The sequence below is a fragment of the Lynx canadensis genome, chromosome A2, assembly GCF_007474595.2.
Source record: "Lynx canadensis isolate LIC74 chromosome A2, mLynCan4.pri.v2, whole genome shotgun sequence".
In the NCBI taxonomy this organism is placed as follows: Eukaryota; Metazoa; Chordata; class Mammalia; order Carnivora; family Felidae; genus Lynx; species Lynx canadensis.
Window position 1 is genome coordinate 12,171,106 of NC_044304.2, and position 14,762 is coordinate 12,185,867.

The 14,762-nt window shown below is 53.8% G+C and overlaps 1 protein-coding gene across 9 annotated transcripts in view; it reads right to left on the reverse strand.

Annotated features, from left to right (window-relative positions):
• The window catches only part of EPS15L1 (epidermal growth factor receptor pathway substrate 15 like 1), a 98,163-nt gene extending 86,791 nt beyond the window's left edge, over window positions 1-11,372 (reverse strand). For all 9 annotated transcript variants that reach the window (XM_030303482.1, XM_030303447.1, XM_030303439.1 and 6 more), the window contains exon 1: window positions 11,311-11,372. In XM_030303482.1, the coding sequence (XP_030159342.1) occupies window positions 11,311-11,343 (33 nt within the window). In that variant the 5' untranslated portion in view covers window positions 11,344-11,372. The remainder of the gene's footprint in view (window positions 1-11,310) is intronic.
• Window positions 11,373-14,762: the final 3,390 nt, after the last annotated feature.

The following is a 14,762-nucleotide window of genomic DNA, read 5'->3' on the forward strand; positions in this document are numbered from 1 at the left end:
AGATTCCACAGATTCCACGGAGGAGCGGAGCATCACGGTCTGATCAGGGAACAAACACAGAAGAGAAAACATGCTGGCAGGAGCAGGGAGAGGAATTACACACGGTCGCTCCTCGGCTCAGAAAAGACCCTCTGTGGTTGGCAAAGAGTGTGAGTTGGCAAAGAGGGTTCCAAGCCTCTGCCGAGCTCTCGAGGTGCCCCACAGCCATCTCCTGCCCCCACCCCCCAGCTAGCTGCACTACTCCCCCCCCCCAAAACACACACATCCACCTGGACGCTCACACACACTCACTCAGAGGCCCTTGCACACAACCGCGGGCACACAGCCCTCAATCCCGGCTTTCCTTCCTGCTCTGGCAGAAGCTCTGCTACTGTGTGCCTCCCGCTCCTGGTCTCCCCCCAAATCATTCCCTATGCCTGGGGGCAGGGGGGCTGAGCCTGCTGAAGGCCAGTTACCTCCCAGCCCCACAAATGACCCCCCGCTTTAAAAAGCCTCCCAGGGCGCCTGGGTGGCGCAGTCGGTTAGGCGTCCGACTTCAGCCAGGTCACGATCTCGCGGTCCGTGAGTTCGAGCCCCGCGTCGGGCTCTGGGCTGACGGCTCAGAGCCTGGAGCCTGTTTCCGATTCTGTGTCTCCCTCTCTCTCTGCCCCTCCCCCGTTCATGCTCTGTCTCTCTCTGTCCCAAAAATAAATAAACGTTGAAAAAAAAAAAAAAAAGCCTCCCAAAGTCCCCCCCAAATGAAATGAGTCCCTCCCTCCCTCCCTCCCCCACACTCCCATAAGCCCCGAACTTACAAATGAGACATTTCTTAAACGTCCAATTTTTGTCAAGGCCTCCCTCCTACATTTTCAATTCGGTGGAGCTGGGGGAGGGGGGGGGAGGTGGAGGTCTCACATTTATTCTACCTCTTGCCATGCCGGCGGGGTAAGCAGGCCTTCCTTAAACGTCTGTTTACAGATCGTTTGTTCACAGATGGAGCCTCAGGAGGGAGAGGGTGGGATGGGTGCAGCAAGAGCGATGCTCGGGTAGAGACACAGCTCCACCACTCAGCAGCAGAGCGGGGCCTCAGTTTCCACTTCCATAAAATGGGAACGATACAGTGCCTGCCCTGAGGATCGCTTTCAGCATCAAGGCAAAGCGCACTCCGCAAGTGGGAGGTGCTGCTGTACCCATCAGCGCCCTTGTTACAGCCACCGAGTCAGAGGAGCAGCCTTTCTTTACAGAGAATCGGTGGCGGGTGGGAAGGGAAGTCAGGCAAGGCTGCTAACCAGGGCGTGTCCCACAAGCATCAAATCCGCAGTCCTTACAGCATGCCACACCAAATGATCTTGGCCAAAAAAATGATAAAATATTTCACCAAACGCTGGCTACGCTGCAGCACAGGTCGTACTCATTTTCTCTCTCAACTAGTCGGCTGAGCCCCTCCCAACATCTAGGACACCCCAGTCTTTTACTAGTTCTTAAGTCTTACTGATGATTTTTTTTTTTAACGTTTATTTATTTTTGAGACAGGGAGAGACAGAGCATGAACGGGGGAGGGTCAGAGAGAGGAAGACACAGAATCTGAAACAGGCTCCAGGCTCCGAGCTGTCAGTACAGAGCCCAACGCAGGGCTCAAACTCACGGACCGCGAGATCGTGACCTGAGCTGGAGTCGGCCGCTCAACCAACTGAGCCACCCAGGCGCCCCTTACTGATGATTTTTTTTTTTTAAAACGTGCAATTTCTAAAAAATACCAGGAATGCTAAAAAAAATAAAATAAAAATAATAAAAATGAATAAATAAATAAAACGTGCAATTTCACACACAGAGGGTTAAGTGCGTAGTAGCTGTGAAGCAAAGGGTATTTTCGAGGGGCTCAAAGGCAACAAAAAATTAAATCAAGAGGCCAAATGCCAACGGGACGGACGAGCTTGGCTTGAAAGAAAATGCCGATTCCCTGGTCTGGCGTGCGGGCGACAGGAACAACAGCACTGGCTCGCACCCACTCAGCAGCCGTGGGTGTCCGCTCGTCCCTATGGAACCCCCTTCACCATGGAAAGAGCGCCCACGACGGATATGGGGTGCCCTGCGGGCACAGAGACCGTTCCAGTCTTTGTCAAAGAAAATCCCAACGGGAGAAACATTCTCAATAACACACACCTGGGTCTCCCGGGTTCTGGCACCCCCAACCACAAACTGCCGCTTCTAGGGTGTGGGGAATTGAGCCTTCCAGTCCAGGTTTACGCGTGTCCATGTGAGGGCCTCACCATCAACAGTTCTTTCGGTTCATTCTTTCCGCTTTAAAAACAGCCTGGGGGGTGCCTGGGGGGCGTCAGTTAAATGTCTGACTTCGGCTCAGGTCGTGATCATGGGTTCATGGGTTCAAGCCTCGCGTTGGATTCTGTGCTGACAGCTCAGAGCCTGGAGCCTGCTTCAGATTCTGTGTGCGTGTCTCTCTCTGCCCCTCCCCTGCTCGTGCTCCATCTCCGTCTCTCAAAAATAAACAAACATTAAAAAAAAAAAAAAAAAGTGGTCTGAAAGAAGATCGTTTCCTTTTCCCACTGAGTATATAAAACTGAAAACAACCTTTGTGGATCAGAAAAGCCAAGTTTCTATGGATCAACAGGCATGCCTGTCACTGTCCCTAGTAAATCAGAGAACCCCCTCCCATACCCTCTCATAGCGGAAGTGAAGAGACACCGGGAGCCCTGCGAACGTGTGGGGGCCTGGCCATCAGGATGCTGGTCTCCCAAGGCTTCCCTGACTCCCATCCCCAGGGCAGAAGGTGCCTGCTTCTCCACCCAAGACACAGAAAACATTTCCACTAATCAACTACCATCAAGGGCGGCTACAGACGCTGCTCCTGGTTGCTATTCGGAGCGTGTGGCATCCATCAACAGATGGTGATCACCTGCCTGCTGCAGGGGCTCGGGACACAGCAGGGACACAGCTGCTCCTGCCCTCCCAGGAGCCCCCCGGTGTGGTGTCCATGGGAGGGAACACCAGCTTCGGAGCTGCGGTCTGATCCGAGCACCCCACCTCCCTGAGAGGCCTGAAACCAGTCATTTTCCCTCTGTCCTTCTCAGTTTCCTTGTTCAGAAAGAAGCTGCAGGGACAGTGACAATGACACTTCCCTAATGAGGAGTCAGTGGTGAGTGGGCACAAAGTGGGTGTCCAAACACACTCCCTTACTTCTGTGCAATACCTGCACCCCAGATCTCTCCCCGACAACTGGGTTCCCAAAGTCGGGGAAGGGGACTCTGCCCGGGTCGGGACCAGGGCGGGGCGGAGGGGGGGGGGGAGGGGCGGTGAGCAGCCAGTCTGAAAGGCTGTACCCTACTGCCTCCAGTCCTGCCGGAACAGAAGAGGGAAAGGAGGAAGGAAGACCCAGGCCCCCTCTTCCTCCTGTCCTTATTTCCAATCCTGTAGGGCAACTCATTCCACCCATGCAGGCTGCCACCTGACCTCCACGAAGGAGTCTGCCACACGGGGCCCTACTTATCTGTGTGCCTGGGAGCCCGGCCCCAGCTGAGCTACCTAAAGGGTGGGGGCTGTTTTATTCTTCTTGCTCTCATACCAGCACAGGGTGGATGCTCAGAAAGTGCAACCTGACGGTACCCCCAGGAGGCAGGCTGCTTCTCAACTGCACCTAAACGTGGGGTCCCACCAGGCCTGAAGGGCCTGCTGCAAGGTGACCCAGACACCCACCTGGCACTGCCCAGCAAAGCTGGTCTGGCCCTGCTGGTTGCACACACCACACCTGCCCCTTTCTCCTGCCTCCTCCCCCCACTTAGAAGGCCCCTCTGCCCAAATAACCATCCCACACAGTCCTCCAATCACCAACCCCTCTCCTCTTCCAGAAACAACCTCATGCCAGGTTGCTCTTTTTTTTTTTTTTTAACATTTATTTATTTATGAGACACAGAGCATGAGGAGGCAAGGCGCAGAGAGAGAGAGACACGGAATCCAAAGCAGGCTCCAGGCTCTAACGTTTACTTATTTTTGAGAGAAAGAGACAGAGTGTGAGCGCGAGAGGGGCAGAAAGAGAGGGGGAGACACAGAATCCAAAGCAGGCTCCAGGCTCTGAGCTGTCAGCTCGCGCTCAGAGCCCGACGCGGGGCTCGAACTCACGAACCGTGAGATCATGACCTGAGCGGAAGTTGGACGCTTAACCGACTGAGCCACCCAGGCGCCCTAGGTTGCTCTTTATCACTTTGTGCCCATATCACAACAAGCATCTCTGAGCTAGTGCCCAGCTCTGTGCATTCTCTACGCAAGCGGTCAGATCTAAACATCTCACTTCACTCCTCGAGAACGTGCCACAGCTCCTCACTACCTCACACAGTGTGGACCTACCCTACCATTCTGCCATTTGTTCAACAGGATTACTGAGCACCTGGGGAACTAGGACAAATTAAAACAGGCCTTTTTGAGCGTAGTCTAGGTGGTGGGGGAGAATGGCCATCTATCAAATAATCCCAGCAACAGGAAATTACAAACTGGTATGTGGAAAAGTACAAAGCATCCCCACAGGCAGTAACAGAGAAGCTGGGCCAATCTGTCACGGGAATGCTTTACCTGAGGAAGTGATGTGCCAGCTGAGATACGAAGAGTAGAAGTTAACCCAGAGATAATAGGTGGAAGAAAATCCCAGAAAGGAGCAATAAATAGCATGTGCAAAGGCCCTGAGGCAAGACAGAATGTCGCCTGAACAAGCAACTGGAAAAGAATGCCAAGGGGCCACAGGGCACAGCAAACAGGGAGGAGGGCAGAACTGGGAAGCGTGGGATGCAGGTGAGCAGCGCGCTGGAGGGGCAGAAGCCGGCCTCCAGTCTGCAGACAGGGACAGCCAGGCTTCCTGGCACCACCCTTCCCTGCTTTCAGCCAGTGTCTACAAAAGGAGAACTGACTTTTTATCAGCCAGTCTGAACGTAATCAGTAAATCAATTCTGCCATTAGGAGTGCAACAGTCCCCCCCCCCTTCCCCTCCAGTAGGCAGAGCCAGGCGGAAGTGCAAGGAGATGGCTGTTTGTGGTCATCTGTAACCTCTCCCTCCCTCCAGCAGCTTGGGACATTAAGGGCTGGCCCTACCACTAGAATGGGCAGAGCATTCTAAGCAGGAGCGGCCCTCTGGGCCACACAGCAGGCAGGTCTCCACTCTACCCCACCCCCCTCGTCGGCCTCTCTAGGCAAGCAGACACCCTGTCAGTCCCTTTTGTCTCGGGCCAATCTGTAGGCCAGGCACAGACCATGTCCCATTTACCAAGCCACCTTCTCCCTTTAATCCCCAAGTCACCCTAACTAAAAGAGGGATGCGGAGCCCAAAGTTCCCAGCCCCGGCCTCACATTCGGCCCTTTTGAGCCGGGATTCCAATCCCTCGGTTTCTGTTCATTCTGCTCCGCCGCTGTCTGAAAAAGCATCCCTCCCTTCCTTCCCAATGTCCCCACGGCCCAGCCCCGGCGCCCTTCCTCCTCCATGCAGCCGTCTCCAACACACCCAAGTGGAAGCAAGTCGTCCGCCCCTCATCCAGCTCAGACCACCCGTGGCCTCTGCCTCCACTGTGGCCCGGACCACGCCGACCCTCCTCGGGGGCCGGACATGGCGCCCTCATTTCTGCCTCCGCCTTGAGGCACCGAACACCCAAGCCAGCAGGGAAACCGACCTGCTGACCCTCTGTAAAGATGAAAAGACAGCTTTTCCATTTCCCCCATGACTTTCCAGGGAGAAGAGATCAAAACAATAAAATAAAAATTTAAACACGTGATCTTTTCTCCATCAGACTCTACAGCATCTAGCAGATACAGCCCCTAGCACCCAGGGAGCACGGCCGTTGTTTAAAACCAAATGACCTCTCACACTGAATGCTTGGCAGTGAAGAAATAAATAAAAAGAAACTGGAGTGCCGCTCAGAGCCCCAGATCTGTGTCAGATGAGCTGTATCAGTACGAGCTTGTGGGGTGTGACCTTTCACAAGTGACCTCTGCCTCTGGGCCCCAGTTTACCTCTTCATAGAGGGAGGATAAGACGGACCACGGTGACTCGGGAGGGGGAGGTGAGCAATCCAAATGCCTTTTTGCTCAGTCCTTGGCGCCTGTGCAGTGAGGCCTCCCCACCTCACCTGTGGGATTGTAAACTCGGTTTCACAGCCCTCACAGCGTGGACCACACGGCCCTGGGACAGACTACATACTAGCTCCTTTCCTGCTGTCTGCCCCCCCCCCCCCCCGTCCTTAGAACCTCGGCTCCAGGTGACAGAGCTGTCTTCGGGTTCACTGCTACATCCCACAGGCCAGGAGGTGCCCAGCAAAGAGAAGAAGCCTGATACACATCTGCCGAATGAACAGCGCCATCCACAAACGAGAGGCGCTTTCTGACGGCACACCCATCACCCCGCGAGGTGCTGATACTCCGCTGTCAGGAGGCAGATACTTAGAGGTAGGCCCAGTTTGCACACGGACAAAGTGAGATGCGGAAAATACCGCACAACCGAGGGCTCTGAGAGAACATCTGGGGACTATGACACTGAAAACACACACCCCCTGAAGGGACCTCATGGGGTAACAGGGTGGGAGAAGTGTCTTTGAGGAAGAATGTGGAAGAGCTTTCCGAGTGGATGCTGGCTGCTCAGGTGAAGTCTGGGAGGGGAGAACCCGAGGGCACCCCCAGAGTGGCTGACGGGCTGCCTCCTTCGGGGGGGGGGGCGGCTGTGTTCGTCCGTCGGCACATTAACGGCAAGTGGCCTGAGGCATCAGAGAGTGGACGCTCGGCGCTTGGGTACCATCTGATCGAAGACAGTCCACTTCCAGGATCAGCTGATCGGGTAAAGAGCCAGATGTGGGAAAGTTGCTTTCAAGTGCAAAATTGGGGCAGAGGGAGCAAAACTTGGGAGCTACTCAGTCCACAAAAACCAGGCCAATGCAGGTCAATACGACAAAGAGCCAGCCGGGGAATTCTGGATCTTACGGGGCAGGGCCAATCTTTACTCTAAACCCTGGCTCTGTCCCCACCAATTTATACCACATCACCATTAGCATTCTAGTAAGACAGAGAGACTGGCAATTATTTTAGAGGAAAAAAAACAAGGGACGAAAGGACAACCAAGTGTCCCAAGCACTTGGCATTCACTGCAGACACGTTCACCGGGTGTTGCTCTGGGCGAGGAGCCCAGAGGGCCGCCTGGAAGAGGGGAAAGAGCGGGGCTCTGCAGGCAGACGGATGTGGGGTCAACCCACCAACTATGGGACTTTGGCAAGTTACTTAAATCTCTGTGGGTCTCAGTTTGTGAAATGGTAATAAAAACCTTCCAGAACATGGCACCCATTAAAAAGATGATGTGTCTCAAGGGCGTGGGCACAGGAAGTACCTGGCGGAGGAGGACCCCAGTGGCATTGGTGGGAGCACCCCCTTGGGCCCAGGACACTCTCTTCATCAGTGAGCCCAACGCTTCCCGCATGCTTCCTAGGTCGAGGGCCACACAAGGGACCCACAGAAGGTACAGGAGGTACAATGACGTTCTGGTGGGACTGATGGAAGACACCCCCAGGAAGGCCTCTGGGAGTGGCCTCCCGTGGGCGGGAGGTGGGGCAGGACGCAGCAGGAGGTCACAGCATGAGGTGGGGGCAACAGAGCCATGGAGGGTGTGGGGGGAGCGCTGGGAACAGCAAGGGTCTAAATGGAGTGGTGCGAGTGCGGGAGAGCAAGCTGGCAAGGTCAGGCGGAGCAGCACAGGGGCAGCCGAGCTGGACGTACTGAGGGAAGGGAGACAGGAGTAGCTGGAAGCTTCTGGAGCAGGGGGTGGTTGTGCGGAATGAACTCGGAGGCAGAGGCTGAGTAGGAAGGGGGGCAGCCGCAGCCTGTGAACTTGTGGATGTGGTAAGGAAGTGGCCAACTCCAGAGGTGGCTGGCAAGGGAGAAACAGGAGGCTGGACTCCGGCAGGGTCTTGGTGGGGGAAGGTCACGCTCTGCGGGGAGACCCTAAGATGGGGGCAGACAGAGAGGACGCGGTGCTGTGAGGCTCAAGGGCAACCAGTGACAGGCCACCAGGGTGAAGGATGGCATGGTGACCAGCCACTTACGAGATCACACGGTATAAAGGGGGAAGGGACACAGGTACACTTCCAGGGTAGGAGAGGCAAAGGGGAGCTTGCTCAGAGGCAGGGAGAAACGGAAATCACTGAGCTGCCAACGGAGGGAGAAATCCACCCTGACTCTTCCTTCACAAGAGCAAGATTCGTATTCAGGGTCATCAGAGACTGTACAGGGAAAGAGGTGTCACAGATACCGGGGACTGTGGAGCAGACCAGGAAAGATGCCTATAGCAAAAGGGCTGGTGACAGAGGGGAAACACACAGCCCCTCTCCCCTCTGCAACCCTGCTAGCAGCTGCTTTACTCACCTTCACCTGGCCATCCATGTTCCAAGTTCCGTGTGCCAACAATGTTCCAAGTGTGCCCTACACCTCAGTCCAACCAGAGCACAGCCTCGCGCTCCAGGCGGCTCCCTGAATGCCCCCAACCAGAAATTATCCTGGAATCCTATCCACGCATCTCCACGAATTATCTGTGAACCTGTGTGATCCCTCAGCTAGACTGAAAGCAGCTGGATGGGCTAAGCCTCACACCTTGGCCGACAGGAACACCTAGTGCAGAGCTTCCCACAAGAACAGGTATAAAGAGGGGCGCCTGGGTGGCTCAGTCGGTTAAGCATCCGACTCTTGATTTCGGCTCAGGTCATGATCTCACGGTTCATGAGTTCCAGCCCCGTGCCGGGCTTTGCATCAACAGCGTGGAGCCTGCTTGGGGTTCTCTCTCTCTCCCTCTCTCTCCCTCCCTCTCTCTCTCTCTCTCTCTCTCTCTGCCCCTCCCCAGCTGGTGCTCAATCTCAAAATAAATAAACAAACTTAACAACAACAAAAAAGAACAGGTGTAGAGAAATGTCAGATAACTACCTGAAGGAAGAAAGCCTGGTCATGGCTTTGTTCAACAAACGTGCAAAGGAACAGGAAAAAGCACAGAAGTCTGTGACCTAAACGTGTCATGGGCTCCTGGCTGTCAGTCTCTTGCAACTCCCACCCCTGTCCCCATCCCACACACAGGGAAGAAAAGCCACCTGGAAATGGCGCTGGCATGTATAAGTCATGGGTGCTTCAAGAGTTTACCTGACACCTCCTGCGGGCTGGTCACAGGATCAAGAGGCCTGTACCTGCTCTCCCTGGGTGCCTGGGTGTAAACCATTGATTGGTGCCGAGGGGTGTGTGGAAAAAACACATTTCTGGTGGGATGGAAGGGGCTCTACTTATGACAAGCAATCAGCAAAGGCCTCTGGGAAGAATGACATCTGAGCTACCACCCGAAGGAGGGAAAGGACCCAGGAACCAAAAGCACCAAGGGAAGAGACAGGGAAGAGCACTTCTGGAAGAAGGAACAACTAGTGAGACACCCTGAGGACAGAGAAAGCTGGGACTGTGGGAGGAGCAGAAAAGCAGCAAGTATGGCTGCAGTGTGGGGACCAGGGAAAGCAGGAGGCGGGAGAGGGCTGGCAGGCACCAGACCAGCGAGGCTTCCTGAGAAAGAACTGGGAATTTATCCCAAAGGGTGCTAAGCACATGAATCACAGGACCCAAATCATGTTTCCATTCCTTAATTCACAGTGGCCTTCCTCTGAACCTAATTCTGCATCAGTAAAATGAGAATTTCCTTCTCCTTGTTGTGGGGATAAGTGCCAACATGTTAGAAAGCACTTAAACTCCAACGCACTCAATAGACATTAGCCACTGTTGTCATCAAAGTTCAAATCAGGGCTTTCAAAATTTGACAGGAAGTCAAAGGAACTTTCAAAAAGATTCTACCCCCCCCCCAAAAAAAATGGGAGCACTTTCTCATTAAGTGAGCCTAAGTGAGTTTCACCCAATGCACATATCCTAAACTATAGCGACTGGCTATTAATAATAATGCCCCCTATCTGTAGAGCACCTAATTTACATAGCACTTTCATACCTCTTATAAGAATGTATTAATTAATAACCACTGGCCTTTAACACTTTTAATTTCGTGACGGCATTACAAATTGGCTAGTTCTTGTAAGATTTAGCAGGTATGTCTCTCTCCTTGGAAAAGCTGACCAGTCATGTCAACCTACCTATCAGCTCTCTTAAGGTTCAGCATTCTTACTGCTGTGGTCTACATTCCCATATGTCCCAATCTGCCAGAGAATTAAATGATGGTAATAATTATAGTTTCACGGAGTGCTTTGATGTGCCAGGCACTGTTTACTAAGCGTTTTACATGCTTAATCTTCACATCATCCCTATATGTTTTATATTTCCATTTTCCAAATGAGTTCTGAGCACTTCACCCAAGCACACTCAAAGGAAATAAATGACAGAGCCAAGAACTAAACAGCAAGATGACATGACCCCCCCCCCCCATGTCTTCACTCTTAATTCCAACTCCGTGCTAGATAGTTCAAAGTGCTTATAACATGGCGCTTGGTACAACACAAGTATTCAGTAAATAAAGGCAGCTGTCGTTAGCAGGACACAGGTAGTTTCTAGTTCCCATAAGAGTGTCACCTCCAGGAGAGCAGCGACCTTGTCTGTCTGGGTGACTGCTGCACTCCCAGCACCTGGCCCAACGCACATTTGACAGACAAATAAATGAATGAACATCCTTCCCAGAAAGCAAAGCTGTCTGCGCAAGGCTCTTTTTTGCACGTTATATGTCGCGCCGCTGTTACTGCCCCTTAGTAAGACCATCAGGCAGATTTGAAGACGCAGAAAGGAGACGTGCGAGCTCCTCTCTCTCAATTCAAGGGTGGCAGAAACAGCTCCCAAGGGAGGGATGAGTCCGGGATCGCACTGCTGGAGGGTCCTGACCCTGGCAGGGCTCTGCCCTCCACCCCGGCGGGGACACCGTCTTCGCCGGCGCTGGGACCCGGCAGAAAACAAAGACTCGCGGGGCTGTCGCACCGGCAGAAAGGCTCGCTCCCCTCGCCCACCTCCCAGAGTGAGAGCCCAGTGCCACCGTGCATCACCCGGCCTGGGAGCTGCGGCGAAGGCCAGACTCGTAGCCGGGCCCGGGCCCTGAACCATGCAGATACATGCAGCAGCCCCGCCTGGACGCCGCCCGCAGAGGGTCTCCAGGGCGCGGGAGGCCGCGGGCCGGGCCGGCCTGTCACCTTCAGGACCGCCCGCCCACTCGCCCTCCCTCCGCGCGGGCCCGTCAGCGCGAGCCGCCGCCGCCCGGGTGGGCCTCCCCGCGCATCGGTCTCCCCGGGGCGCCCGCCTTGCGCCTTACGCCCCGGCGCTGCACCCCCGCCCGCTGGCCCATACCTGCTGGGAGAGCGGGATGAGCGGGGCCGCCATCTTCCCGCGGACTCGGGCTCCGAGCGCCGGGGAGACGGGGGCGGGGCCGCGCGTGCGCACTGGTGCGAGGGGCGGTGCGCGCGCAGCTGAGTCCGGGAAGGGGCGGGACCGAAGCAGGCTGCGCACGCGCAACCGAAACCGAAGGGGCGGGGCCGCGCACACCTAGCCCAGGCCGGGAGGGGGCGGGGCCGGTTAGGCGCGCGGGTCCCACCATGTGAGCCCAGCCTATTTGCCCTGTTACCCCTCCGTCCACTGCGTAAGTCTGACATGCTGTCATTCTTTCAGGTGCCGTTCCCTTTTCCGTGCGCCTGGCAAATCCTTATGGGAAGGTTGTTACGCTCCCCGCGGAGCGTCAGAAACCTCGCCGTACCCAACTACACTCGCTGTTCCCAGGATAGGGTGTATGTGTGTGGGGGTGGGTGGGGGGGAGGGTGTGTGTCTGTGTGTGTGTGTGTGTGATGATTTCCCAGCTCCCATTTCTAGCAGGAGGCAAATCACCTTAGCAAGTGACTTAAGTACTTTCTCGGAGCCCCCAGTCCCCCCTTCTGAAAAGTGGGAGTGGTAATATACGTTTGCTGTTGTTCCACCTCCATGTCTCACACTGTGCCTGGCACAGAGCAGGCACCGGACGTTTGCTGGAGAACCGGTACTGGAGGGGGCATTTATTTCTCGGACGTTTTGTCTTCCATTCGCGAGGGACACACACTCCTCTGTGGCCAGATTCCACTAACAGGATGAGTAAGGATTCCACTAACAAGATGAGGAAGGAAGCCTGGGCCTCTGACTGCAAGGTCTCTTCAGGGCAGGTGGGCATCCCCTTACCTGCCCTCCTCCTGTGATGGTGGCACAGTGAGTCTGATCAGGCCCTGTTTCTCAGGCAGGCAAACTAGAAGGCCATGTGATCTCAGGGGTGGGACACAGCTTCCTGTCTCCCTCTTCCATTTGGGAGTCTCACAAGCTCCTGCTGATCTTATGAGACACCCCTGAGTAAAGAGCAATGATATGAGACCATGTGTCATCTGGTCTCATCTTGAGAGTGTTTTGCTGTCTGCTCTAAGTTTTCAGTCTCATCATGCGCCTACACTTCTCCATCCCCTGTATAAAGATCAATGGGAAGGGGCACCTGGGTGGCTCAGTTGGTTGAGCATCTGACTGATCCTATGATCCCAGGTGGTGGGATCGAGCCCCATGTCAGGCTCTGTGCTGAGCATGGAGCCTACTTAGGACTCTCTCTCCTGGGGCGCCTGGGTGGCTCAGTTGGTTAAGCGTCCGACTTCAGCTCAGGTCATGATCTCACGGCTTGTGAGTTCAAGCCCCACGTTGGGCTCTGTGCTGACAGCTCAGAGCCTGGAGCCTGTTTCGGATTCTGTGTCTCCCTCTCCCTCTGCCCCTCCCCTGCTCTCACTCTGTCTCTCTAAAATGAATATGTTTAAAAAAAAAAGGATTCTCACTCTCTCCCTTCCCCTCTGCCCCATTCCCCCCAAAAAAGCAATGGGAAGCCACAAGAGGGACCTGAACATGATCAGATTTGTGTTCTAGAGTGGTGGCTCTGGATGCCAGCAGGCAAAATGTACCGAGCATAGATGGACGGAAGGGAGTGGGTCAGCTGGAAAGCCATAGTGGTGGTCTAGGTGCAGTGATCAAGGCTTTTAGTTGTCTTGAGTGCTTTATTAGTCTGTATTCCATAAGGAAAAGTCATTTTATTTTTTAAATATTTTTTAAGTTTATTTATTTATTTTGAGAGAGCAAGAGAGAGAGTGCACCCAGGGGAGGGGCGGAGAGAGGAGGAGAGAGAAAGAATCCCAAGGAGGCTTCATGTTGACAGCATGGAGCCCAATGCAGGACTTGAACCCACGAACCATGAGATCGTGACAGAAGCCGAAACCAAGAGTCAGACACTTAACTGATTGAGCCGCTGAGGCACCCCAGGAAAAGTCATTTTAGGTATTTCCCACAGAGGATGTTTCATACGGGAGAATGAGTACAAAAGTATGCGAAAAACAGAACAGGCATATAAGGTCGCCTATAGATTAGTAACTGTAGGGAGCTTCAAGCGCTTCTAAGACTAAAGGTCAACAGGGAAAAAGGTGTGGCCCAAAACCCAAAATCACTGGACCCTGAGCAGGAACCCGGAAGCCCGCTGTCCCCAGCCACTGCTGCTCCTGCCCATCATTAAAGCCACTGCTTTGTTCTTACCATGCCTGAGGTGCCCGCAGAAGCCTGAAAAAAAAATGGCTTCTCCTCTCCACCTGCCTTCCCACTTCTTTCTGACAGAACATGACAGGAAACCAATGGGCACGGGTGTCCGTGAAATGGCATATGCAGGCTTCCAGCCTTGGTGTCAGAGCCTAGAGAGACAAGGACAACAGAGACTCTCCTGCATCCTCTTGCCTGGACACAGAGGCTTGGTGGTGTGAGTCCCACCCAGCCAGCGGCCTGGGATTCCCTCTTACTCCGGTAACCACCACACTGGGCAATGATCCCCCCTCCTGGGCCTCTCTCGCTGGACAGAGCTGCACTGTCCAACATGGCGGCCACCCGTCAGGTTGGCTGACTAAATTCAAATTAACTTAATTAATTAAATAAGATTGAAAATGCATCCCTCCATAGAATGTACAACACCAAGAGTGAATCTCACTGTAAACTATGGATTCTGGGAGATCACGATGTGTCAGGTTCAGCCGTTGTGACAAATGTCCCACTGTGTTGTGGGATATTGATGGCGGTGGAGATGTGTGGGTGTAGCAGTGGGGGTACGTGGGAACTCTTTGTACTTTGTGCTCAGTTTTGCCGTGAACCCAAAATTACTCTAAAACCAATGTTTATTCATTTGTTTTAAAATTCATTCCTCAGTCTCACCAGTCGCATTTCAAGGGCTCAGGTGTGGCCAGTGGCCACTGTATTGGCCAGTGCAAACGGGCAACATCTTCACAGAAAGTTCTCCAAAAGATGAGCTCTGCGGGGTCTGACCTGGTCTGGCCCATCTTCATACAACTGCTTGCAGCGTATTCTCTCAAAGCCTGGCTCTGCTTCTTTCCTCGGTAACTTCTTACCCGTTCAGAGATTAAAGAGGTAGACGGTTGAATGCCATCCCTGCACTTCCAGCGAGTGTCTTTCGTTTCTGAGAGTGATAACCAACCCCAATAAACTGTCAGCCGTCAGCCCAAAAGTCCACATCTGAAGGTCCGCCAACTTCAACCCGTGAGAACGAGACTTGCCAGGATTTCACTTCCTCGGCAGACTTTTCACATTGATCACCCGGCAACATGCCACATATAATTTCTAATGTATGCAGCTTATTTGTAATATCACCGGATTCCAAATTCCTCATGTCCTAAATTTTATCACTTCCAACACAAATTTCTGTGTGAAAAACGGGTGTCTTCAAATCAGAAGACTGCTTATGTAGGACTTTAAAA